This window comes from Aythya marila, assembly GCF_965140915.1.
Source record: "Aythya marila genome assembly, chromosome: 10".
In the NCBI taxonomy this organism is placed as follows: domain Eukaryota; kingdom Metazoa; phylum Chordata; class Aves; order Anseriformes; family Anatidae; genus Aythya; species Aythya marila.
In genome coordinates this window covers 21,827,103-21,852,409 of record NC_139051.1, presented here as the reverse complement: position 1 = coordinate 21,852,409, position 25,307 = coordinate 21,827,103, and the positions used below count along the sequence as shown (strand labels likewise).

The 25,307-nt window shown below is 38.7% G+C and overlaps 1 protein-coding gene across 4 annotated transcripts in view; it reads left to right on the top strand.

Moving 5' to 3' along the window:
- ARHGEF3 (Rho guanine nucleotide exchange factor 3) overlaps nucleotides 1-25,307 on the top strand; it is a 133,408-nt gene that overhangs the window by 83,924 nt on the left and 24,177 nt on the right. Inside the window, exon 1 of one of the 4 annotated variants that reach the window (XM_082767834.1) lies at nucleotides 19,725-20,044. The exons of the other annotated variants lie outside the window; for them this stretch is intronic. Coding sequence (XP_082623960.1) covers nucleotides 19,949-20,044 — 96 coding nt within the window. The 5' untranslated portion in view covers nucleotides 19,725-19,948. Of the gene's footprint in view, nucleotides 1-19,724; nucleotides 20,045-25,307 lie in introns of those variants that run through there. 4 annotated transcript variants of the gene reach the window in all.

Genomic DNA, 25,307 nt, shown 5'->3' with positions numbered 1-25,307 from the left:
GTCTGATAATTGGAGCTTAAATATATAACCTTGGTTAAGAGTGACGGTGCATAGTTGTGACTGTTCTGTAAACATTAGTGAAGAGCTTTGAAGGTAAATGAAATGAATTGCAGTCCTCCAGAAGTGCAGTAATTAACTAAACAAATACAGGCCCGTTAGCTGTAAATTTCTTCTTCTTCACATGAATTTAATAGAATTTCTGCCAGAAACCTTTAATTTCATTCAACGTACGGGGACCCTGACTGAGTTTAATAACCATACCCTCTTAGTTATTACTTACAGATCTCTGTGTCAAATCTGTCAGTGTATATCTGACAGTGTGTGTACATAGATATATAGATATATATCAGATTTTTTGGTCTGAAGTGTTGGTTATTGTTGTGAAAGGTGGTCAGTAATGTGTTTGGAATAGGCTGTTGTAAGCAGGGTGCGGCTTAGCAGGGGGCAAAGTGTGACTGGATTTTTTTTCTGAAAGCTGAAGCATTCTGTGACAGTATGTGACTAGTATTGGTTATAACTAATAGTTATTAATGGGTTAGTTAAATTCTGAAAGCATTTGTAAGTAATGCAGAGTAGCTGGATGAAGTTTCATATCTTATATGAAAGTTAGCGTGGTTGATTTGTAATTAAAATAATTGTGTTAATTCTGGGGCATAAATCTGACAGCTTTCTGAGCATTGTTGTATGCAGGTTGGTATTTATTGTATGCATTGTGTTATTTCAGTGAGTCATTGTTCTCATTCTGTTGTTTCTTACTTGCATTTGATACATGTTGATTATGTTCCCCCTGTGACTTTTTGTTGTGTGTCATGTCTTAGAATAACACAAGGGCTTCCTGTGTGCTGTGTGAAATTTGCTCTGAATTCAGGTAGCTTGTGTATTTTCATGCTTGAAGACATTTTTTCTATTAGGGTAGAACCTCTTACCAGGAATAGCATAATGTTATGCTCATTTTTTCTGTCCACATGAACGTGCTGACTACATCTGTGTGAAATTGGCCAACAAACTGACTTGGAGGATGGGTTTGTATCTATCTGGAGTTGCAAGGCATTTCTTGTAAGAACATGGTTTTTCACTTACCCATTCTGTGGCTTCTTTTCACTGATTATAGAATGCTGATGGGTTTATTTTAACTTAGCGATGCTAAGAAATTAGAGATTTCTCAAGGAATTTAGTGCCTTAATTCCTGGTAAAAGTTAGCTTGGGGATTCTGAGCTTTCTCACTTGTGAGTTAGGGCAACTTCAGCTGCAGCTCCTGGAGATGGTGGCAGCCCTGCAGCTGGTGGCAGCCCTGCAGCCTTGAGCTGTCCTGAGAAGCTTCTGTAAGGTTGGCATGAGCCACAAACCGAGCTTGGGCTGGCTCCTCAGCTGCCACTGCTCACACCAGAAACCCTCTTGGTGAATCCCTGAGTGCCGGTCCCTGCCTTCTCTTATGTTACCCTGTAGTCATTGCAAATGGGTAAAATAAGCACAACTGGGAAGGAAATGGGAAGGGACAAAAATAATTGTGGTGATCAGAACCCCACTATAGCATAATCCTAAGAAAATGCTCGGTACATGAGCATTTTTCAGAGACATGGGTTTGGACATTTTCATAGTATTGAAAATAATGGAATTTTCTATTTTTTTTCTTGATTAAAAATAAGACAAGCCTTATATGTTCATGCAATCTTTGTTATCCAGCAGTTATAAAATGATTAGCACTCTTAAATCTCATGTAAAAGGGAGTATCTCACAGATTTTCTTTGCTCCAGTTATTTCTGAAAAAGTGGCGTCAAGCTATGGCATTCACATTGTCAGTGTTCACAAAATCAGGAGCATTTTATATGTCAAGATCTTTGTCTGTCTTATAAAGTGTCCTACTTTTTGTAAGCTGTTGATAGTTTTTGCAGAGGAGTTTTGTAACATTATCTCAGCTTATTAACCTGATTAATTCCTATGCAATTTCTCCAGCTTTGTTCAGCACGGATTAATTTGCAGTGATGGATCTAGCTTTCCTATTATTGGTTATTGTCATGAAACAATTAGGCTTGGTAAAAATGCCTTTCTTCTGCCTTTCTTGCTATTAAGTGTAGAGGCAAAAATGTTAGCAGTTGGATTTTATAATCTATTTGTTCAATTTTGCCTTTCTATTTGAGTTTGCAGGTAGCCTAGTATATATGTAGATACTGTATATGTCGTAAAACTGTCAAATATGAAGTAATTTCACATAAAATCAATATATATTTCTTATTGTAGGTATAAAAAGATTATTTAAATGATATTCAAGACTTTAACTGCTTATTAATGCAGGTTCTTTCAGGTAGAGCATTTAAATTATATGATTACTTTTTTTAATGGAAAAATAAGACCAATAAAGTAGGATGCTACCTGCATCTTGGGTCAAAAATGGCATTAGATGCATAAGTGGCAGATCTTGTCTAAATTCTCAGGAATTTATGGTGATACTTCTTGGGAAAAATGTTATTTATTTCTTTATTATAGTTTCCAAAGTAATCCCTTTAGTAGCAAATAGCATAGCTGTACTCTGGTTCTTACTGTCCTTATCTGTCTTTAATGGTCTTTATTTACATTAGTAGAAAACATAACTAGTGTCAACATTTTAATAATTTTTCTACCATTAGTTAAGCAATGATACATCTCTTGCTAGATGTATTTACTCACATTTATCATTTCTTGTATTCATTAAAATAACTTCCTCTCTGTGGTGTTCACTCTTAAGTAGGCTAAAAAGCTACAGATGAGAGATGTGGATGAAGGCATCTTAAAAAAACAAACAAAAAACACACAAAAAACAGTTCTCAACATTAAGCAGACCACAAAGATTTAAATATACAAATGCAGGATGGATTTACTGGTAAACCTCATCTTCCAGTTTCCTCTTAGTGACCTTAGTGTAAGAAGCAAAGAATTGATACATTCAGCAGTGTTTGGATTTTTCTTTTAATCTGGTTCTTGAGGTTATGCCAAAATGTGAAGTTGTGTGTAAGTGAGAAAGGAAGATTTGGTAGATCCTGTACCTTTGTACAGCAGCAGTTCATCTGGTATCTGCGGGTAGTCACACAGGTAATGAAGCAAAGCCATGTTTTATTATTGCTTGTGTTATAAATGGCTCAGGATTCAAATTAGGATTAAATAAAAAAAATAGGATTTATTAAAAGAATATAAAGGAATAGAGGTAAGCAAACAGCGCTGGGTGCACCGGGAGTCTCCGCTCCACCAGGACACACACCAGTTACATCAAGCAGCTGATTTTTATGCTCCTAGACTAATACATATTCATTACTACTTCTAAAAAAAAATAGATCATTATAATTAGCTTCCGGGGTCCAGTCCCTCCTACTGGAGCATGCGCAGTCTCCTCTGGGGGTCTCTTCTGGGGGTCTCTAGGGGTCTTTCATGCTGAAGGCTCGTAGTCTTCCTCTCCCCCTTTGTACTTACTTGGCACCATACCAAGTTTATAGAACATTCTCTTCAAGTCTTGTCTCCCAGCCGTCCTTCAAGCTTCTTTCTCCTTCCTCTTTATCTCTCGGCCCCCCTAACCAGATACCAAAGATCCGCATAGTATCCCATAACAGTCACTAGTTGTTATCAGTTGTTCTGAAACTCCCAGACATCAAACACAAACAGCTTCACGAGTAATTAAAACATTCTTCCCCAGCCATTCACAGACACATCTATAGCAGTGTTAGAAATAGAAGTCCGGAATAACAAAAGCAAACAGGTTCATAAATTTAAGGAGTGATAAATTGACTAGAATGAGGGGGAGACTGGGACACACTGCAGCTGAGGTTCAAGAATTGAAGTGCCAGTGCAGGGCCCAGAGGCAGACAGGATTCAAACAGAATTGTTCTTTATGGACACAAATTGTTAAAACATTCCTCACACTTGCATAACTTCCCAGTTCTTAAAAGTAACTCGAAAGAAGTGAGTTAAAATTTTGCATTGGGTGAACAAACAGGAAATGGAAGTGGGAAGGAATCATCATTAATAGCAACACAATCCTTTAACAGAAGAAAGATTACTTAGAAAAGCCAAAATGTTATAGCTCTTCCATGTGGCATTTTCTGTGTGGAACAACTAGGTCTTTTCCTTGGGGACTGTCAAGGTAACAAAGGAACCATTTATTGTTCTCAGTTTACTGTCACTGCCTAATAGAGAAAGGAGGTTGAGCCAGCAAAGCTTGCACCAATGATTTTGGAGTGGCATCACATGAAAATACTTGAATGACTTGTTCCCCCTTGATGAGGGGATTGATTAAGTAAGTAAACCTCAGTAAGTTTGCAGCTGACACCAGGCTGGGTAGTTCTGTTATCTGCTGAGGGCAGGAGGGCTCTGCAGAGAGGTCTGGACAGGCTGGTCTGATGGGCCGTATCCAGTAGCATGACATTCGACAGGGCTGAATGCTGGGTGCTGCACTTGGGTCACTGCAACCGCTTGCAGGATTACAGGCTTGGGGAAGAGTGTCTAGAAAGTTGCCCAGCAGAAAAGGACCTGGGGGTGCTGGTTGACAGCTGGCTGAACTTGAGCCAGCAGTGTGTCCAGCTGGCCAAGAAGGCCAATAGCACCCTGGTCTGTATCAGAATTGGTGGGTCCAGCTGGGCTGGGGGAGTGCTCATCCCCCTGTTGTTGGCACTGGTGAGGCCACACCTCAATTTCTGTGTTTGGTTTTGGGCTTCTCGCTACAAGCAGGGCATGGGGATTCTGGAATGTGTTCAGAGAAGAGCAAGAAAGTTGGTGAATGGACTAGAAAACAGGACAGATGAGGAGCAGCTGAGGGAATAGGATTTGATCAGTCTGGAAAAAAGCAGGCTGAGGGGAGGCTCTCTGCAATTGTGAGGAAGGAGGTTGTGGCATGGAGGGTGTTGTTCTCTTTTCTCAGATGACAAGTGACAGGACATGAGAGGACATGAGGCAATAGCCTCAAGTTGTACGAGGAGAGGCTTAGATTGGATAGCGGGTAGAATTTTTTTATGGGTAGAATTGTTATGTATTGGAATGGGCTGCCCAGGGAGCTGGTGGAGTCCTCATCCCTGGAGGTATTCAAGAAATATGTGGGCATGGACTTGGCTCTATTAGGCTGATCTTAAAGGTCTTTTCCAACGTAAATGATTTTATGATTCTATAACATGGCAAAACTGAATCAACGACAACTCTGTGAAACTCTAAATCAGCACAAGTTCCGCTATAAGCAGCAGTCACTGGCACACAGGTTCTGATAGCTGTTTCTGTGATGTAGCTATAAATTTACAAAAGTAATTTGCACTAATCTTTTTCAAATGTGTCTCATTTGTGAAGGAATTCTCCACTGCTTTGCAGTAGATATTCAGAAGTGTATACTTAAGAGCTCCCAGATAGAGAGGCATAAAGATGCAGGCCATGCTGGGAGAACAGGAGCCATTTGGATGCTGTTTGTGATGGACATCTCATTAAGCTGCTGATAAGGTAAATCTTCCACTGTTTGATTTTTTAGGAACAAAAAAAACATTCAAGCATCTGGAACAGAAAACTCAAAACGAGGAATGTGAAAATTCTAATATTTATTCCAGATATGACTTCCATCCTGAACTCATCTTTTTTTTATTTGGTTTGAAATTATCCTTGCCCGAACTAGGAGACATGCTTTACTGCTTTATAGGAGTAATATAAGAAGTTTGTAGAGAACGTGGAAGAGAAAAGAAGCTTTGTCAAGAAAAGAAGCTTAATTCAAGAGAAACAATCTAAAAGGTACAGCAGAAGTTCTCTGATATCTATTGAATTAAGATGAGGAAAAAAAGGAAGGAAATAAAAAGGGACACCTTGCGTTGAGACTCTTTCCAGGATACTAGAAATATTCTTATAAGATCTGCTGTTATTTAAAGCAAAAATAAGTGGAAGAAAATGCTGCAAAAATAACTTTTTTTTTTTTGGTCTGTACTCCAAGATTTTTCTTTAAAATACAGAAGTCAAATATCTTGCCTCACCTACAGAAAGGTGGCTCGTGCTGAATGCTAATTGCTGATCAGGCAGAAAGATTACAGCAATGGCATTCCTGTCAGGGGTTGGTGTGTGTACAGGGCTGGCTGGATTCCTGCCCTGGCTGTCCGGCTGAATCAGGGCTGAGATGCTGATGCTGTGATCAGACAGCTTCCAGCTGAGACTTCTTGTAGCAGCCCCGTGGTCTGGCTTTAGATAAGTTATTTAAAATAATTGTAAGACCAAAATGACTAAAAATGTCAAAGACTGATAAATGTCTTTATGAGGTTGGGTAACTATTCTTTCTGTACCTGTTTGTTCAAGTAATAGCTTAGCAGCTGAGTGAGAGACCCAAATAATACAAATAACTACCACAGGCATTGCTTACATTTGTTAGGTTTGCACTTGGCTTAACTGTTTTACCTTTCTACTTTTTATAGCAGTAAAGGAGTATCGAAAAAGCAGCAGGTTGTTTTTTTTTTTTTTTTCTATACTGCTTGGCGTGTTTAATTTCATGCTGCACTGAAGTTTGTGTTGGTTCCACTTCATTAATTAATTCCAGGCTGCCAATTACAGGTGGCAGCTGAAATATGAACCCATTCTGTGCTGTTGCATCCCCTGACCCCAGTCAGGTGTGATATGCCAAAGCCATACGTTACTAAGTTGAACAGGAAGAAGTAACGCTTTTAGATTTAATTAAGACAAGGTGTCTTTAAAGTTTTTCCACTCACCCCTCTCACCCTCTAGTTATTTTCTGATATATTTTTGGGGCCAACTTTAGCAAGTTTAGGAAGGAACAGGATGAAAAAACAGACGCATGCTTCCTGAAACGCACCATTAAGAATTTCCACCTAGTTTCACAAACAAGGCATAATCCTCATCCTATAAGAACTGAATATAGTAGAAAAAACTGTAGTCATAAATATTCAGAAATGCTTCACATATGGACACAAACATTTAACAAAATGCTTGTAGTAGAATCTCAACTCTAACTATATTATTTCTGAGGAGCTTCTTTTGCATTTGCTTTTTTTCTCCTTTTTTTTTTTTTTTTTTTTTAAACTAGAGTCACTGTTCGATGCTGTAGGTGTTTTTGTTGTTGTTGTCATTTTCTTTTTTTTTTCCCCTCAATACCAAATGAACTGTTGAATTACTTTGGCCAGTATTGATCTCTAAATACCAGAAATGGAATCAGGAAAGGTTCATTAGTGCTTAAGACTTTCTGCTTTCCCTTTTTGCTAGGAATATTTATTTCCCTCTGTAGTAGTTTATTCATTGTGTTTCCCTTTATTACCATTATTTCTGGAAAATTGGCAATATCACACTCAAAACTTCTTTCTAATAGTCTGGGTATAAATGTAAAAATTGACCTAAGTGTGATGTATTGATTGCATTGCACCTTCCTGAAGGTTCTGGGATACGGCAGTTCTGACTGAAGTGTCAGATGAGAGACTAATTGAGAGCATTGAAGCTCAAATGTTGAAGCTGCTGAGAGAGAGCATGATTAGAAGAGAGAGGCAATGATTAGAAACCAAACCAAACAAAATAAAACAAACAAAACCCCACACAAACATACAAAAAAACAACAGCCCACCATCTAGTCATTAAGACTACTTGAAACTACTGTAAAACCTGTTGAATCTTAGGGAAATACTGGAATCATAATTGCCTTCAATATATATATTGCAGATTTCTAAATATACAGCAAAGGAAACCAGTAGAGCAAGTAGCAGTTGTGAAACAAGTGTACTGTTATAGGGCATGAGACTAGAAGCACATTTACTGCCTGGTTACTGTATGTAACCTGGTTACTGTATGTAACCAGGCAGTAAATCTTTTCCGTATGTGCAAGTAATATCAGACATGTGATTTAGTTTCATAGTGATCAGGGAGACTTCTCATGTTTGAAAAGGTCTTTGTAACTTCTTATTTCAGCTGTTTGGCTTCTTCCTGTGATGTAGTCAATATATCCTGCAGCAACACAATTTAACGCACATCTGCTGTTAGATAGCATGTACTAAAAGAAATGTAACTTCCTGACCCGACAAAATGGATAGATTCTTACTGTGGTGATGCTCCAATCATTTGGGGAGGATAGGTATCCTTTATTTAATACAAAGACCAGATTTGGAGGAAGCAATTACAAACAGAAGCAGGTAGTCTAAATGTTTGTGCAAAAACAACTCCATCAAATTCCAGAGAACCGTATGTAATAAAATACCTGCTCTTCTGTTCCAGATATGAAGTGCATTCCGATCTTTATTGTTGGTCTATACTTTTATGAAGCTGTTCTTTCATCTTTTCAATGTTGATTCATCAATGCAATGGCTGGACATTTCATATGACTTAAGCATTTAGGTGTTTTCATTGAGGATTTTCTTTGTAAGTGCCTTAGGTCACTTTGAGTACCCAGTCTGTGCTCTGAACTATCCTTGTTCGAAGGAAGAATGGAGCGGAGAATTCAAGGAGGGTTCATAGAGCACCCTGAGAACACCTGTACCAGACACTGTGCTTGAAGTAGGACAGCAGGATTAGTAGTTCTTCTCCTACTTCAATGCAGTAAGTTGGCATGGCAGCACTCTGCTCTTGCTTTATCTCCTAATTGTTTGGCACTTCATTTTCACATTTCATTATTTAACTATTATATCTGGGATAAGGAAAATATGAGGGCAATGGAATTAAATCATGTTTCTAATCAAAAATTATCATTGTAAAAAAAAAAAAAAAAAAAAAAAATACATTTTTGTTTGGTTTTACCCCTCCAGTACCTTTTACTTCCCTATAATTCTTTCAGCTTTTATATGCAACACGATATTTTTGCTTCATTTTACATTACCATTTCTGGATGATTACAAGTTGTATTTTTACCCCCCTTCTTGTGCAATGTTTATTATTATTATTATTATTATTATTATTATTATTACTCCTAACAGTAATTTAGCTTGTTTTAAGTCAATAAGATGGCTTCTATTGATATTCTGATATTCTAATTTAGAGCTATTGATATTCTGGTATCAATATCTCTAACTCACTTTAAGTTGCTTCTACTCAAATTACCTTAAATTGTATCAATGTAGTGTTTTTCTGATATGGGTGAACTATCTCCAGCTTGGAGCTCTGGGAATATATTTCCTTGGATTTCAGTGTGGGCAGGATTTCTTTTTCATGGTTTGCCCCTCTCCTGTCTCTCACTTTAGGTCTTAAAATATATAACAAAATCAAAATGTTTTTTTTTCTATTGTCTGGACATAAATATATACATATATATTTTTATTGTCTTTTAAGGTAACAAGACCCAAAAAAGAGTTAAGTGCTTGCAAGCCATTACAACTACAGCAAATTATGTCACTGAGAGATGCTGCATGGTCTTGTTCTATTCTGTAGTAGTCTGGAACTCATACACGATGGCATAGTAACTTCCTCCTACAATATCTTATTTCAAGATCACATGCAGCTCTACTTAAAAAAAAAAAAAAAAAAAAAAAAAAAGATAAAAAGATTCTGGGAACTCTGCTGTGCTCAGTGCTCTGTATTGTTTGCTAGTGTGATATTCTTAAGGCATAGCCTTCAAAACAAAATTTTCTACCCATCTATTACTTGTTATGTATTACTACACGTAAAATTCAGATACAAGAATTAATCTAATACCACAATACCATCTCTTCTAAAATTATTTTGCTGTGTTCTTTAATGGAAATGGCATCATACTTAACTCAAAGGAAGTGGGTCTTTTTATCTACCCTATGTCTAATCTTACACTTTATTTCTACACATTACCATTGTTTTCTGGCCTTTGTTTTTTACAAAGCTAAAATTCTCCTTCAGGATTCTCCTATGTTGCATTATGATTATTGCAACAATATTTTTCCCGGCTGTCGTGGTTCCGCTCGAGTGGGCAGCCGAGCTCCACCACAGCCGCTCTCTCACTCCCCCTCCTCAAAGAGGAATGGGGAGAAAATATGTGAAAAGGGCTCAAGGGTTGAGATAAGGACGAGAAAATCACGCAATAATTATTGTAACGGGCAAAACAGACTCGGCATAAGGAGATAGTAAGATTTATTGCCTATTACTAACAAGCGAGAGAAGTGAGAAAACAAAGGAAAAAGCAAACCAAAAGCACCTTCCCCCCCATCCACTCTCTTCCACCTCCTCCCCCCGAGCGGCGCAGGGGAACGGGGGAATGGGGGTTATGGTCAGTCTACAGCACTTCTTCTCTGCCTCTCCTTCTCGGTCACTCTCGTCCCCTGTGCTGTGGGGTCCCACCCACGGGATGCAGTCCTTGATGAACTGATCCGGCGTGGGCTTCCCACAGGCAGCAGCTCTTCCAGAACTGCTCCAGATATGGGTCCATACCACGGGGTCCATCCCTCAGGAGAAAACTGCTCCAACCTGGCTCCCCTACGGGCAGCAGCTCCTGCCAGGTCACCTGCTCCTGCGTGGGCTCCTCTCCACGGGCTACAGGTCCGGCCCGGAACCTGCTCCGGCAGGGGTCTTCCACAGGCGGCAGCCTCCATCGGTGCAGGGCCACCTGCTCCACCGTGGTCTCCTCCACGGGCTGCAGCATGGAACCCTGCTCCACCGTGGTACTCCATGGGCTGCAGGGGGACATCCTGCTCCACCATGGTCCTCACCACAGGCCGCAGGGGACTTCTGCTCCGGCGCCTGGAGCACCTCTCCCCCTCCCTCTACACTGACCTTGGCACCTGCAAGGCTGTTCTCTCACTCCCGGCTGCTGTCTGGCACAGCGTTTTTTTCCCTGTCTTAAATATGCTCTCACAGAGGCGCAAACAACATCACTTATTGGCTCAGATCTGGAAAACAATGGGGCCCTTCCCAAACATGGGGCAGCTTCTAGATCTTTCTCACAGAAACCACCCCTATAGCCCCCTGCTACCAAAACCTTGCCACGTAAACCCACTACACCGGCATTAACAAACAACAGTTTTGCATCCACATATACAGGCAAATGTTACTGCAAAAGTAATTTTCCTAGGTGGTCACTTTGATTATCCTATGTTTCTCTTTGTATTGCTCCAGCGACTTCTATTTTGCATCAAGCAGAAACTAAAAAGACTTTGAAAGGTCAGGTAAATGATTTATCCCAATCCCACAAATTGTTCTGTTACTGAAGTGGGTCACTCTTGCTCCTCTCTTGGCTAGGATGCCAACTCTCATCCTTAGCTTGCTATCACTTTATCAGTGGTGGTTGGAATTACTTTCAATGTTGCTTTCCATTTTTAATTATTGACTCTCACTGCTATATCAGGGGCTGAGTTAACTACGGTAGTCAGGGGCCTGTCTGAAACTCATAGTTGTTGGCAAGTGGCACACCTCACGGCGGCTCATGGCTGCAGGTTGGGTAATGGAGGTCACTTAAAAGTAGAATGCACTTGATCTTTTGCCAGATGGTGCTTTGGGAATAACAAGTTGACCAGAGGGGAGATAGCCTTCAGAAATTATAAATAGCATTCATGAGCTAAGGATGAAGTATTCAGTGTAACTATTTGTCTTATTTCTGTGTTTCAGCTGAGAGTATTTATAGTAACTTTTGATCAGTTGGATGACTTCATCATATTTTCCCTTGGGAAGATAGCACTTTGCCACCTTAAGAAAAGCCTTGTTGTAACTCGAAGTAAAACGTGCCTGAAAGTGGCTTCTTCGCTCCCTGATTCTTGGTTAGGGGCTATGAACAAAGAAGTTCTGTCCTGGTGTGAGTTGTTGGTGTCTGAGATGTTATGCCCTCTTTCAAGCATCTTTTAAACACGAGTCACATTGTTGCTAACAACACATCATGGCTAAGGCCACGCAGCTTTGCAGCAGTGCTGGCAGTAGGCTGCTTCCATCCTTTGCTGATGCATTATCAGTTTTGCAAGGACGCTTCTTTTTGAAGTTATCCCATAGTTTTGCTCCCCCCCTCATATAGAGAGAATGAGGGTGAGAGATGATTTGTGTGTGTGTGTGTGTTCATCTTTTATTGTTTTATTTTTTGTATATTTTTGTATATATTTTTTAATATTTATTTTTGTATATTTTTTGTATATTTTTGTATATGGGTCATAGCAGATGAAAATGGAACATTCTAGAAATGATCAATGGACACCAGTATTAGAACACACATTTTGGGTCATCACTGTGATAATTGGAATGGTAAGGCATTGTGTGAACTGTGAAACTCTTCAGGATCAAGTGTGGAGGTTTTATCTACTGAATTGTCATGGAGTATTATGCTTTAGCAGATGGCAGGTTCAAGATTGCTCTATTGTAGTTATCAGGCTGTTTGTAAAGCACTTGATAGTCTCCCCCCTGTTTTGCTTGACCAACATAATTCTTTCCCTTGGATGTCTTATAATCTGTATCAAAGAATTGTAAGTTGCTTAACTTTCAGTCTAAAAATATTGCTAGCATCTCCTTGGCTATGATCTAGAAAAGGGTACATCATGCTCAGAATATGAAGTCAGCCTTACGGCTGGTCTTTGAAAGTTGTATTTAAGAAACACAGATGTTCTCTTAATTTTATGATACACAAATTGGCAAAAATAACTGAGTAGAAGATGAGTAACCATGCACAGTTGTTATCGAAATTAGTAGGTGGGTCTGTTTAAAAAATATTAAAAAAGAAAAAAGCTTCTACTCCAAAATGTTGGTCCAAAACCAGAAACACGGACAGTATTCGTTGGGTATGACTTCATGAAACAACGTAAGCTGAGCTAATAGTTCACTGCTATTAGGAGGAAAAAAAGTAGCTCTTTCCCTGCCCTGTCCCCATTGGCATCTATGCACTTTCCTTCCATTTGCCTTTAAAAGTGTTCTGGTGCTTTTGTCATGGTGCAGGAACCCATGCTTGGTAAATCCACAGCAAAGAAACCTGGCAAACGAAAGTCAGTGTTTCTTGTTGCTGCAAGTCACTAATTGTTAATTAATCTCATTCATGCTGTAAAATCATGTCCATTGTCAGCACTTTCAGAGTTTGCATCTTGAGTACTGCCCTTCCCAAAGCAAAAATGTATTCCAAAAGTCATAGAAATCAAAATCTTTGTGAAAATGGCTAACTCAGGTAACTTCTAAGGAATGCAGAGAATCATACTAACATGTCAGTGTGGCAAAGCGTGTGTCAAACTGGGCAAATGAATGGTATAATTGGATTTAACGTTTGTGTTTCTAGACAAGTAAATGGATAGGAGAGGAGGACTTAAAACGGTCTTATGTTTTGCTGCTTTTATTTCTAACCTGTAGGTCACGAATACATGAAAGCTCTTCTGATTTTTTTTTCCAATTGTTACATAATGTGGTCTAATATACTGTATTAACCCCAGACTTTGCTTTACATCTTGCAGTTGGAGGGACATAATAAGTGGCTTTTAGCCAGTATTACATGTGAAATCAATTAGAGCGGGGAAAATTGCTGTTATTCTTAATAGTTAATCCTTTCTTCATTTTCTTCTTGTCCATATCTAAAGTACACAAACACGCATACAGAGAAATATTAGAAAATGCTTTCTTCCCTGAAGTTAAATATTGAGTTATTTATATGATATAAATGTTGTTGTAATAAAATTTAATCAATCAAACAAAAAAGACCACTATTGTAATGTCTTGATAAATACTTTGTATTAGGGACAATGCTGTCCTTTGAAGAAATTTGTTACTTAATTCTCCAGCCAGGAGGGTGCTCTGGAGAGAGATTTCAGCTCCCCCAGTGCCTGTAATTTAAACAAAATATTTAAATTACATTTAATCCTATTTAAACACCATACAAGTAATTCCCAGCAATTTCTTCCTTGTATAATGCCTCTTCTGTTGTAAAATTTTAGGAAAGGACGCTCTTCCACTCAGGGCCACTAATACAGAACTTGACTTCTTTACTGTCTTTAAAAATTTAAAGATTCTTTAGATTCTTTAAAAATCCCCACTGACAGCCAGTGCGATCCTTCCCATCTCTGTGTAGGGCCGTGTAGGAAGACAAGCTCAACCAAGTACCTCCTTACAAGTGTAACTCATGAAGGGTCATTTTATCCAGCCTCACCACACCCTATGTGTTCCCTCCAGAGGGCCCACGCAGTTAGGAATTAGTTTGTGCTTTGTGTGTGGTAGCAGGGTGGAGAGGCATGAGTGAGTCCTTCCTCATTGTCTCGGTGGGCCATCGTCAGCAGGAGGCACCCTAACAGTCTGGGATATGAAACCGAGGCAGCTTTAAAAATGACTTACCATCTTCGTAGGGAAAAATTCTGTTTCCATGAAGTTTTGTTTCAGTGCAAATGCAATTGTTAGAAGGCATCCTTTAACTGCACAATACTTTCTGTAGTAAGCAAATTACATGAAGTTAGTGGGGGGGGGGGGAGAAAGAACAAACCAAACAAAAACCACCCCCCCATAAATAAATAAATAAAATCCAAACCTCCCAAAATTGGCAAATCTTCATGCTTGTCTCCCACTGCCAAATTGTTCTGTATTAATAAGAAAAAGCTCCAACAATTTATGCATGTTTTACTTTGAAAGCCTGTGGATGGCTGACCAAACGTGTGTTTATGTAACAATGCATCTATGATGTTCTGTATGGTAATCACGTCTCTCTATTCATCAGTTCCACATGAATGTACTTAGACATAAAGGTGGTACTTTTTCAAAGTAGCAATCATCCACCGTGGAGGACAATGAAGACTCCTATTTTTCATTTCATTTGACAAAACTCGGGGAATAGTTCAGGACCTCTTGGCTGCAAATCCCAAAGCAGAGGCCACAATAACAGTGAGGAAACATACGTGTTTAACTTCTTCCTCCTCTTGTTACTCCATAAGCTGCACAAATAAGGGCCATATGAAAGATAGTCTTCAAATGGAGAGTCTAGATGGAATAGAAGTTTGGGCTTCAATTTTGTAATGTCAGATGTTCCCCTGAGATATGTTCTTTGTTCTACATTGATCTTTGCATGATAAAGTCTCTACCTGGAAAAATTACAGCTGTGTTTTTTGAGAGGACATTTTTAATGGTAATCATTTATCCTGTAATTATATTTTTATATAATGTGTTTAATCAAGTGGTCTCTGATGTGTTTAATCAAGTGGTCTCTTTCAAGTATTTATCACCTAGAAAATTGTTGCTCTCACTACTGTGTGTACAGTCTGTATTTGCAATGAGGAAATTGCAGTGTCATGAATAGCTGTGCAACTGCCGGATAAGTACCCTTTATCTTGCAGTTTATATGCTTTCTAACTACTGTATCACAGTTGTTTGAGCTCCTAAGCAGAGTTGAACCCATGATGTTTAGTGAAAATGGCTACTTGAAAAAATTGCCCTTTTTTTCCAGGATGTGGTTGTTTGTTGTTTTCTTTCTGAAAGGAAAGATTCCTAATGATCACTCTGAAGTTATATTAGAGTACATTGAAGAGAGGCTTCAGAAACGTTCAATAAGTGCAGAACGGTGTGTGTACAGCATTAGCTTGGCTTACTTTCACTGGTAATTTTATGAAATAGTAACTTTTATCTGAATACTGTTAGTGAAATTGTACCTCTTGTAAGCAGTGGCTTTATGTTGTTTGTTTATTTTTATTTTTTTGGTGAAAACACATACTAATGGTGGGTGCACATATGACAGATACCCGTACTCAAAGAATATTCCATGGAGTACAAGCTACTGAGATTTCTTTTCTTGAAATGTGCTTACAATATTTCACTTAATTCAGGCTTTTACAATGGGTAAAACTTTCAGAAACAATACAAGCCAAGTAGTATGCACACTTAGCCAAAATTGTGTCAAGAACTGTTTATTGTTCTTTATTTAAAAACCAAACCAAAACACAAACAACACCAAGAGTTGATAATATAGTGTATCTGAAGATGATGGTGATAATAGTTTTATTTTTCAAAGCATTATGCCTTTGATTAAATTTTTTTCTTGCTACTTAGACCTTCTGGGAACATATCACAGAGCTGTGTTCTTGGTGAAATATATGTCTAGGTGCATAATATATATTTCAAAATCATCCAAAATGGGTGAAAAAAGCTCCCACAAATATGAATCATGGGAGAAACACAGTTAGTAGTGTTTCTCTTTTAGCATTAATAGTTATAATTAAAAGAAGAAATAGAATGAATTATTGCAACTAAGGCTAGGCTATTTTTTAGGCTTGACAGTCAAATGCAGACAAAAAAAAAAAAGCAAAGGGGTGTGTTAAGTTGGGTGGGGGAAGAAAAGCAGAGACAGACATTGAGTCTATTGGAATATGAATATTTCATCAAAAATTGATTGCATTTATCTAATCTTTTTTTAACAGCTCATCAAAACAGATTTTGTCTTTTAATAGGGAAAGCAGTCACATTAGCATATCAGGAGGAAGACAGTAATTGAGATCTGGGTGTAGACATCTCAAAATATTTCTGTTTAATTACAGATTCTGCATTTCTGCCCAAAGGCAGTTGGAAAAATTTTGGCAAAGATCATGTTGAAACAAAACTTAAACAAGACAACAAAAACACCAACCCTGAACTTTAAACAATCTATTTGTGTGTTTTATTCCTTAGGCTGTGTTCAACTTTAATTAATGATTTTCTGTTCCATTGAACTCCTTAAAGCCCATGACTTCCATGGTTAAAGATGCTTTGCTCCATTTGGATTTTCCTTATCTAAATATTTAGATTAGATTAAATATTTTAGTTACTTTTGCTGCTGCTTAGCATAATGGCTTTTTAACCGTTATCTAGAAGGAACCGTTTTTTTTTTTTTTTTTTCCTCTTTTGCTATTGTATTTTGGATAATTTGTGTTCTAAAACTTAAATGGTCCAAAGGACTTTGTCATACAGACAGATGCTTTTGCAATAGTTACTTCAATATTTGTTTTTGAATGTATGGGGAAACTGGTTAAAAGCATTGGTGTGAACTAGACAATCATGGAACAACTTCAACAGTGAACTTTAGTCCTGAACCAGGTCAACAGTGGTGGGTACCTTACTTGAGCAGGGATTACCAGAATTACCAAACAGCGTGGTTCCTAAGTAAAAATTATATATATATCAGAAAACAAACAAACAAAATCTCACAAGCCTGTTCTGGATATTCTGTGAGAGATTTTTTTGAAATTGCACTGTTGTGTAATTCCATCAGATAATATGATACTTAGAAAGTTAGGTGCATCAATGAATCCAAACTTCAGTTCTAAAAAAGTAGTTATGCTCTTCTAGTAGAGTAGACAAACATGCAAAGTCTCTAATGAATCCTATTTTAGATGTTTATAGAAGCTATAGTCTTTTAGGTGTAAGTTACTCTGAAATTCATCAGTACTGCCTATTTCTAGCAGTTAAAAAATCATATTCCTCTTAATAGAGGAATATAGTCTTTTCTCTTGTTTCTCAAGAATGCTTAGTTAAGCTGAAGTGCACTGGCCTGATTAATTGGAAAAAAGGCAGGATTTTTCTCTCTGCACTTTCTTTTATATATTTATAAACTCAGGTTCATTGAGTCTCCAAACCAGTACACTCCTGTCCTGTGTGAAGTACTCTTTATGCTGTGAGGCATGTTACAGGACTAAAATGGTTCGAGGGCATGCCCTGAAGGCGCTTTTCCTCATCTAAGTGAAGCTGATTTTTAAAATGGTTTTAGCATATGCATACATAAAACAAACAAACAAACAAACAAAAAACCATACACAGATAGTATTTGAAATCAAGGCTTCTTGGGCTTCAATGATTAGACAGCAGCTGCGGTGTTCTCAGGAAGTTCTGGCTATTGTAACCTGTGCATATGTATTGGTGTTTTGATGTGCTTGAAATGTAAGGAGAAACTGTCCACCAGTAGCAGATTGTGTACAAAAGAGGTATGTCCTGTAAACATCCTGCCAAACACTTGCAAAAATGAACATACATTCGTATGAATGAAATAGCTGTGTGTAGCTTCAGAAACATTCAACTAAGACAAATAATCCTCTGGAAAAAATAAAAAAAAATATTTTCATATCTTATGAAAAATGGAAAGCGAGGGGCCCACAGCAATGATTGGTCTAGCCTAGTATCCAATCTCTAGTGGAGGTCAACAGTGGACTGCTGTGGAAGAGTATGAAATGGAAAGAGCCTGTCATCGTGTTTCCCAAAATACTGTTTCAGTAGCCAGAAACTTGTGTCTGAGAAACTTTCTTAGCAGCAGTGTCTTGTAGCAAATATTTCCATTGTGTATAACTTGAAAATTGTATGTAACGTGAAGAATTAGCTCCACTTTTCTCTATAAATCTGCCACCATGCAGTTTAATGTGATGGTCCCCTTTTCCGTAGTTGAATGTGGTGGAAAACCATTCTCTATTTTTCTGTCTCTCATGGTTTTGTACATCTCTATAACAACTGTCCTGATTTCTCTTCCTGTCTGAAATGTCCTGTCTGCTTGCTGTTCTCTATGTGAAAGCTGTTCAATGGCTCATGTCAACACTTGTGCTTCTATTGAACCTTGGCCAGTCCTCCTGTGGCCCTTTGGAGATGGGGAGAGCAGCACAGCCCATATCACTCCAAAGGTTCAAATTTTACTTTTTCTTCTACAAAAGAAAGCAAAACATCCCAAAGTACTGGTACTTTTCTTCTAGCTTTTTCTCCAGGAACTGGGGGCTAGGGAGACTGGTGTGTGTTGTGGATTGGTTTGGGGTTTTGTTTGTTTTTATGAGCAGATGACTACAAAATAGAGAGGCAGCAGGAGACCATCTCAGCTACTGTGGCTGCTGTTGAACAGGCCTGGGAGAACAAGTGTGTGAGACATTGTATGTTTGGGATGTTGGTGAAGTCAAAGGAAGTACCCAAATGAGGACTGAGTTTGAATATGCTTATTCTAAAGGCATCACTATCTGATTAATAACCTTTAGCAAAACAAATGCTTGTGAATCAACATCCATCCAATCTGCTTTTAAAAATAGAATTAGTTCTGTCAGACTCTGTTAAGTTATTCTTGGTTGTGCTGCTTCCCTTTGCCTGAAAATATCCTTCCCTGCTGCCTCCATCCAGCTTCCCACTCTGTTTCCTTTTCCTTGTCTCCCATATTCTCTTTTTGTATGATCAGTCAAGGACCCAGACAAGGCCCCTGCTACTCCCTCTCTCTTTTCAGGAAAGTTTCACTATCTTTGTCTGAAGGTAGACACCAGCCCCTCTGCCTTGCTGACCTGGCCCAGCAGTGCATCCTGTACTATACCCGTCGTGTTTTTCCACTCTCTCTGAGCTTGTTACAATGAGGGGTGCGGGTAGGGGAGCTCTTTGACTAAACAATAGCAACAGCAGTGTAACTTTAAAAAACACAAGAAACAAACTCCTGCTTGCCAGACAGGAAGAAGTAACAATATAGGTGAACAAAATACCCAGAGATTGAGCAATGCTGAATGTTGTGGCATAGCATGATGCAGCACTCCGTCTCTGGTGGGCTGGAGCACTTGTATGCAGGATGCAGATGCCACTGACATCCACAGAAATGGGAATGGTGTTTGGGCCTGGACTGCTGGTGATGGATGGCCATGAAACCCTGCGTTTGCCAGGAGCTTAGGTGGCCCAACAGCCCAACCAAAAGGCAATAATTGAACTGCATTGACCCTCTGAGAAGCAAGCATAAAGGCGGGCTGAAATTCTCTCCTTGTGGTACACGTTGAGAAGGGCTGTGTGCGAACCAAACTTTCACAGTAGGCCGAGGCGGGCAGACGAATGCCCCCCGCAGCCAGCCCCCACTCCTCGCCTTTCCGCTGAGGAGGCGGAGTCGACACCGCCTCGCGGGGCGGGCCTGCTGCGGCGCCGCGGTGTGAGGCCGCCTCCAGCGTCTTCCCGCTGCCTCCTACCTCCTCCAGCCTCCCCCTGCCCGCAGCCCCGCACTCCTCAGCGGCCCCTCGGAGCGCGGGGCGGCCGCAGGCCCTGCGCTTGGAGCCCCCGGCGGGACGCTACTGCTGCTGCCGGGCGCCGGGAGGCTCGGCTCAAAACCGCCCTGACGGCTCGCTTTCGGAGCGGAGCAACTGTGACACCCGAAACTGCCGCTCCCACCGCCGCGATGGTGGCCAAGGATTACCCTTTTTACCTTGCGGTCAAGAGGACGAATTGTGCCTTGGACGTGCAGGCAGCGAGCTTCCCGGCTAAAGAGACGGAGGTACCTCAGTTAGGGGTGACGGGTCACAACTTTGTTCCTTTGTAGCTCTGTGGTGCTCGGGGGAGAAGCGATGCACTGGGAAAAGGGGCTTCTGGGCATAGATCCCTGGTATGTTTGAGCATCCTGTAGTGCTTTCCTTGCTGATGAACTTTTTGAAATAAAGGAAAGAGGAATCTTGTCATCTGACATTTTAAAGAATTAATCTTCAAAGTGGTTAATGAAATGTCTATTTTAGATATGTAAAGTCAGTTATATTTACTTTATTCTAGTGCGAAGTGTTACTTACTAATCGTCAATCTGATGCAGGAGCCAGTTGCATGCTTTGCTGACAGTGGAGGCAATCTGGAAGACAGTGCCTTGAAGCTCCATGTCACTGTCTTGTCCTCATCAGTGCTAAAACAAGAAATTAATGTGATTAGCACAGTTAACTGAAAGCTGCCAGGTCAGCAGGTTGACTATTGTCTTTCTTAAAATGGATGAAATCTTTTAATGTGACATTAAGGAATAAGATTTTTAACCGAAACTCAACTTATTCATTCACAAAACTCGCATAAATGGTGGAAACTTTCAAGGAGTGGGGTTTGTGAAAGACTTGAATATTTGATACTTTAGGTTAGTGTTTAGTCTGCTCTAGTTCTGTGGAAAGCGAAGTGACCTCAAGGAGGCTGTCTAGCTGTGCTGGAGGAAAGATTAAGCTTCCTTCTGAAAGTTTTTATCACTTCAAGTATATAGATTCTTTATTAGTCTTCTTTACTGAGTAACTTGAAGACAAATTGCTAAATTGTATGCTTTTAATCCAACTGTATGAAAGTTTAATTACTTCCAGTGGTTGAAGGTAACATGAGCCAAGTGTCCCTGTTTAAGCTAAGAACTCTAAGAAGAAGATTCTGCCCTTTTGCTTTTTGGTGTAATTGTACATAAAGGGTTTTAATTACTGCAGTTAACAAACCTGAAATTTTGTCAACTGTGTTTTTCAAAGTTAACACCCTGAATATGTGTGCACTTATCCATAAAGCTTGTGTTGTTAATCACTGAATAGTTCATTTAAGGGTACTGGTTTTACTGGTAATAATATCTGAGAAATATGCATTTAGTCTTTTAGTGCATGAAGATTTGAATTATTATTATTATTTTTAAATTAATAGAATTGCCAAATCTGAAGAGTTCAAGCATTATTCTGCTACACTTAGGAAGGGCAGTTTAATTATTCAAATTTCAAAGAAAAAGTCTCAGTGAAATTGTAGAGCATGAGGAAATCTCTGGTAACAGATGAGATCAATCAGAATTACAGGGTGCAAACACTGACTTGGATTTATAATCTTTCATTTTGTATCTTATATAATTAAGAAAATTCACCTTGTACTTTCAGGCTTATTTCTGAGAGTAGGACGGACCACTATTTCTTCTGAAAAATAAACTTTTAAGCATTCTTTTGTTTGTCTCCATCTGGCACTCAAAAATTTTGGCAAAGAAAGTAGAAATAAAGGCACTTTGGGAAAGGCATTGTAAGGATAGACATATGCAGCCTGATTCCTCAAAATCTATCAATATTGGGAAAAATCCCCATTTCTTCTCCAAATCAAATGTTAAGCTGTTTCTCTGACCTTTAGTAATTAAAACAAAGCTATTGAGCACCTTCTACCACGATTTCGTTACTACACCAGAAAGCTAGTGTGCTGTGTGTGGGTTATGAACTTCTGGCTTGGTGAAACTTTTGAAAACTATTTTAATTATTGACATGGGAAGTTGACTGATTTACTTACCTAATGTGCATAGATTTTGTCATATGTGGAACAGAACAGATTTTCTGCTATGTGGCTGTTGTTTTTTGGTTTAAAGTCAAAATTTGTGATTATTAAATATTTCCTCTGAAATTCAGAAAAAATCTTGAGTATATACTTAAATTAACCCCACTGATTTTAACTGAGACTAGCAAAAAATGTGTATCCTTATCAGTACTGTTGAAATTTTCCAATGTTTCAGGTGGTAGTCTTTGGGTAGCCAGCTGAAGCTTACTGACAATATACTGTTTTTTCCTCATTCTCTGACTTAAAGTGCAGAGCAGCAGTAGTAAACCACTGCTTTTTCTGAGGAACAAGTCAGTGTCACAAAAGAGAACAGAGGTTTCCTGCCTACGGTTCGTTCTGTAAACCATACTTGAACTTGTGTAGCATAAATCCAGTAGAAGTAGTACAGTCACAAAACAATGACTAATAAAATGTCCAAAATGTATGTTCAAACCTGGAACCTGAGAAAAGGTACCTGTGGTCAAAGTACAGCTGTCACACTTCTTTCTAAATACAATATAAAGGCAGCAAAACACTGCAGTGTCTGAAGAATGAGTTAATACAGGAAACAGTGCAAGGCCTTTGCCTACATCATTGCATGCCCCACATAAAATATTGTAGTACAATTCTAAGTGTAAATGGTACAGAGGTGTTGGGCTCTTTCTGGCTTTTTTTTGTAAGATGGAAATAGAGATAATCAGCAAAACTGCTTGCTTCAAGGTATTAAACAAACAAACACCCAAACACCCACATCCTTTCTTGTAATGTACTAAGTGCTTCACTTGCTATAGAGAGCTTATCAGCCCCTCTAAAGGAAACTGAAAAAAGTGTGTGACTAGAATAAATGGAGCTATTTTTAGTCTGACAAGTCTGACAAAAACTGAAGTATATTTAATAGCATGAGGTATTTAGCAGTACCTATAACAATGCATGACACACTTAGCTTCCACGTCTCCTCTGAAATTGAAATGTTAAATGAGACTTTTGCACAATGTGGCACACAAACAGCTATCACTTCCAGGTTAGTGGGATGAAGAACAGAAGGGCTACAGGTAAGCTGCTCTTGCTCATTGTTAATAGAAAGCCCAAGACAGGTCTTTCCCTCTCTCTCCCTCTCTCTCATTTTTTTCCCTTTTTTTTTTCTCTATTTTTTTTAATAGCTGCTGTAAGAGACTCTTTATCATGCTGAATTTTGCAAGTATTTTCTTCTGGTACTGGATAATAGAGTACTAATGATTTGGATTATTAAATATACCAACTGTAGTTCAACAAGATGAAATTAGTACCAAGTCTCTGGTAAAAATGTATAGTTATAACAACTGTAAAAATACATAGTTATAATGACTGAAGGTTCTAGTAGCTACTTCTCTTGCACCTGTTAATATGACAAAGCTTCTTTATGCAGACACAACCCAAAGAGGTCTGTGATATGATGTGAACATAAGAAGCATGAGTAGAGCCTGCTCTGCAATCTTCCCTTGATACTCTGGGAAGCTTATTTTATCCTGTTCCATGAAATAGGTTTGAGTGACTATAGCTGATTATTCCATTTCTGTTTGCATCTGCCTAAAGAAGTGGGAGCAGAGATGACCCGCTAAGGCTAAAAGACTCACAGACAGGAAAATATAGCATTAAGTGCTTAAATTCCCACTTAGTCCATGATCAAGGATATAAGATCTTCTGGAAGGCTGACTTTTGGTTCTTCAATGAAAATGCAAATCAGTAGAAACATAATCCCGTGCTCTACACTGTCAAATGCAATGATTACTACTTTAACAATAGTTTTATTGTCCATATAAAAATCATTAGCAATAGTTAAAAATCATTAGCTATAGTTTTTAACAGCTGACTCTGTGACCTAAGGATTTAACTGCACAGAAACAGACTTGATATGCTGATGTTGACCAAAAGAATTAATTATTACAGGTAATTTTGATCAAGAGCATCATAAGATCAGAGGCATTTTTTACCAAGGGTAACTTCCTGTAATTAAATTATAGTTTTTGTTTTAATAGGCAAGTGCAGATACAAATCAATTTATCTGACTTTGGTTAAAAAATAATAGGAAAAACAAAGCAAAATAAAAAGGACCAAAATGTTAACTTGAAGAGAAGTCTGTTTTGACCATCAGTGTTTGGCATGTTGCGTTTCATTTTTTATATCCTTTTTGATCTTAAAAGTTATATGGTATTTGCCTCGGTAAACAACAAAACCTTTTACTTAACAAAGGTAGACAAAATGAACAAAGCAAAATGCCTGGTCCTGAGATTCCTGTATAAGTTAGTGTATCTCATGAATTAATCCTCTTTTATGTATTTACATATTTTAAATCTATAGTAGTATTCTATTTTACTGTTTTTTTACTGTTTCCATTTAACCTTTCTTGATCACAAGAAATCCAGCTGTAGAAGTTGGGAGAAGTCTTTGAGATACTGAACTTTTCCTGCTCAAAATTCTTAAGCTCACCTTTTTCTATATGTAAGAAAGCTTATGTAGTTAACATACTTCTTTAAGTTCTGGAAAAAAAAAAAAAAAAAGTTGAAAAAGTTGTTGTGAAACACTATGTTTGCTTGGAATTGTGTAGTTTATGAATGGAAAGATCAGTCTGGTTAAGATGAAATTTAATGTCCCCAATAAGGCCATGAAAGTTTTTGAGCATCTTGAGCAACATCAAAGTCAATGGGGCTTGTGGTTAAGGACAGAAAAAGTGCAGTTCGAGGGAAGCCGAGGAAGTTCAAGAGCTGCTCAAGATGTACTTTCAGTATTTTGACAAGGAGCTCCCTCAAAAATGCCCTCCTTAACTCGTAATAAATCTCATATCCCTTGAGGCTTGTCTGTGTGCAGCAAATGGACTTCCATGATTGGGATTCATTTTCTCATTTAAACACAAATGTTTTTCATAACCACAAACAAGGGGAGAAGACAGCTGTGCTTAGCTATCCAAATGCTGCTAAATATCCTTGCTAGAAAATATTCTTCCTTCTTCAAGCTCAAGGTGTAAGTATTGTACAAATTTGCGTCAATAGAAAGGAGCAGATGGAGATTCAGGAGTAAAATGAGGCAGGTGTTTCTCAGATGTTTAACAACTGAATATTTTGCACTATTTTTAGCCATTCCAAGAGTGTTTTATTCCTCACGCTTTTTAAGTTTTCCACTCCATGCCCTCTTCCTCCTCAAAAAACGCACAAACAAAACAAACCCAAGAAACTAAACAAACAAAGTGGCTTAAGTCCCGGGAACAAAGACATCAATTCCTCAGAGCAAGGATGTTTTCCTGCCTCTCTGTGCAGGATCTAACATAATGCCTAGGTTTAGGCTGTAAAAACTACCGCAGTGGCATAGGATTCCTGTGCACCTCCAGGATGTTCTGGTTCATCTGGTGTTTGCTTACATCTCCTACACTGCAGAAATGGTAGGCTACAAATGGCCCTAATTCCTAAGGCTGTCTTTTGGTGTTTCCTAGTACCCTCAATATA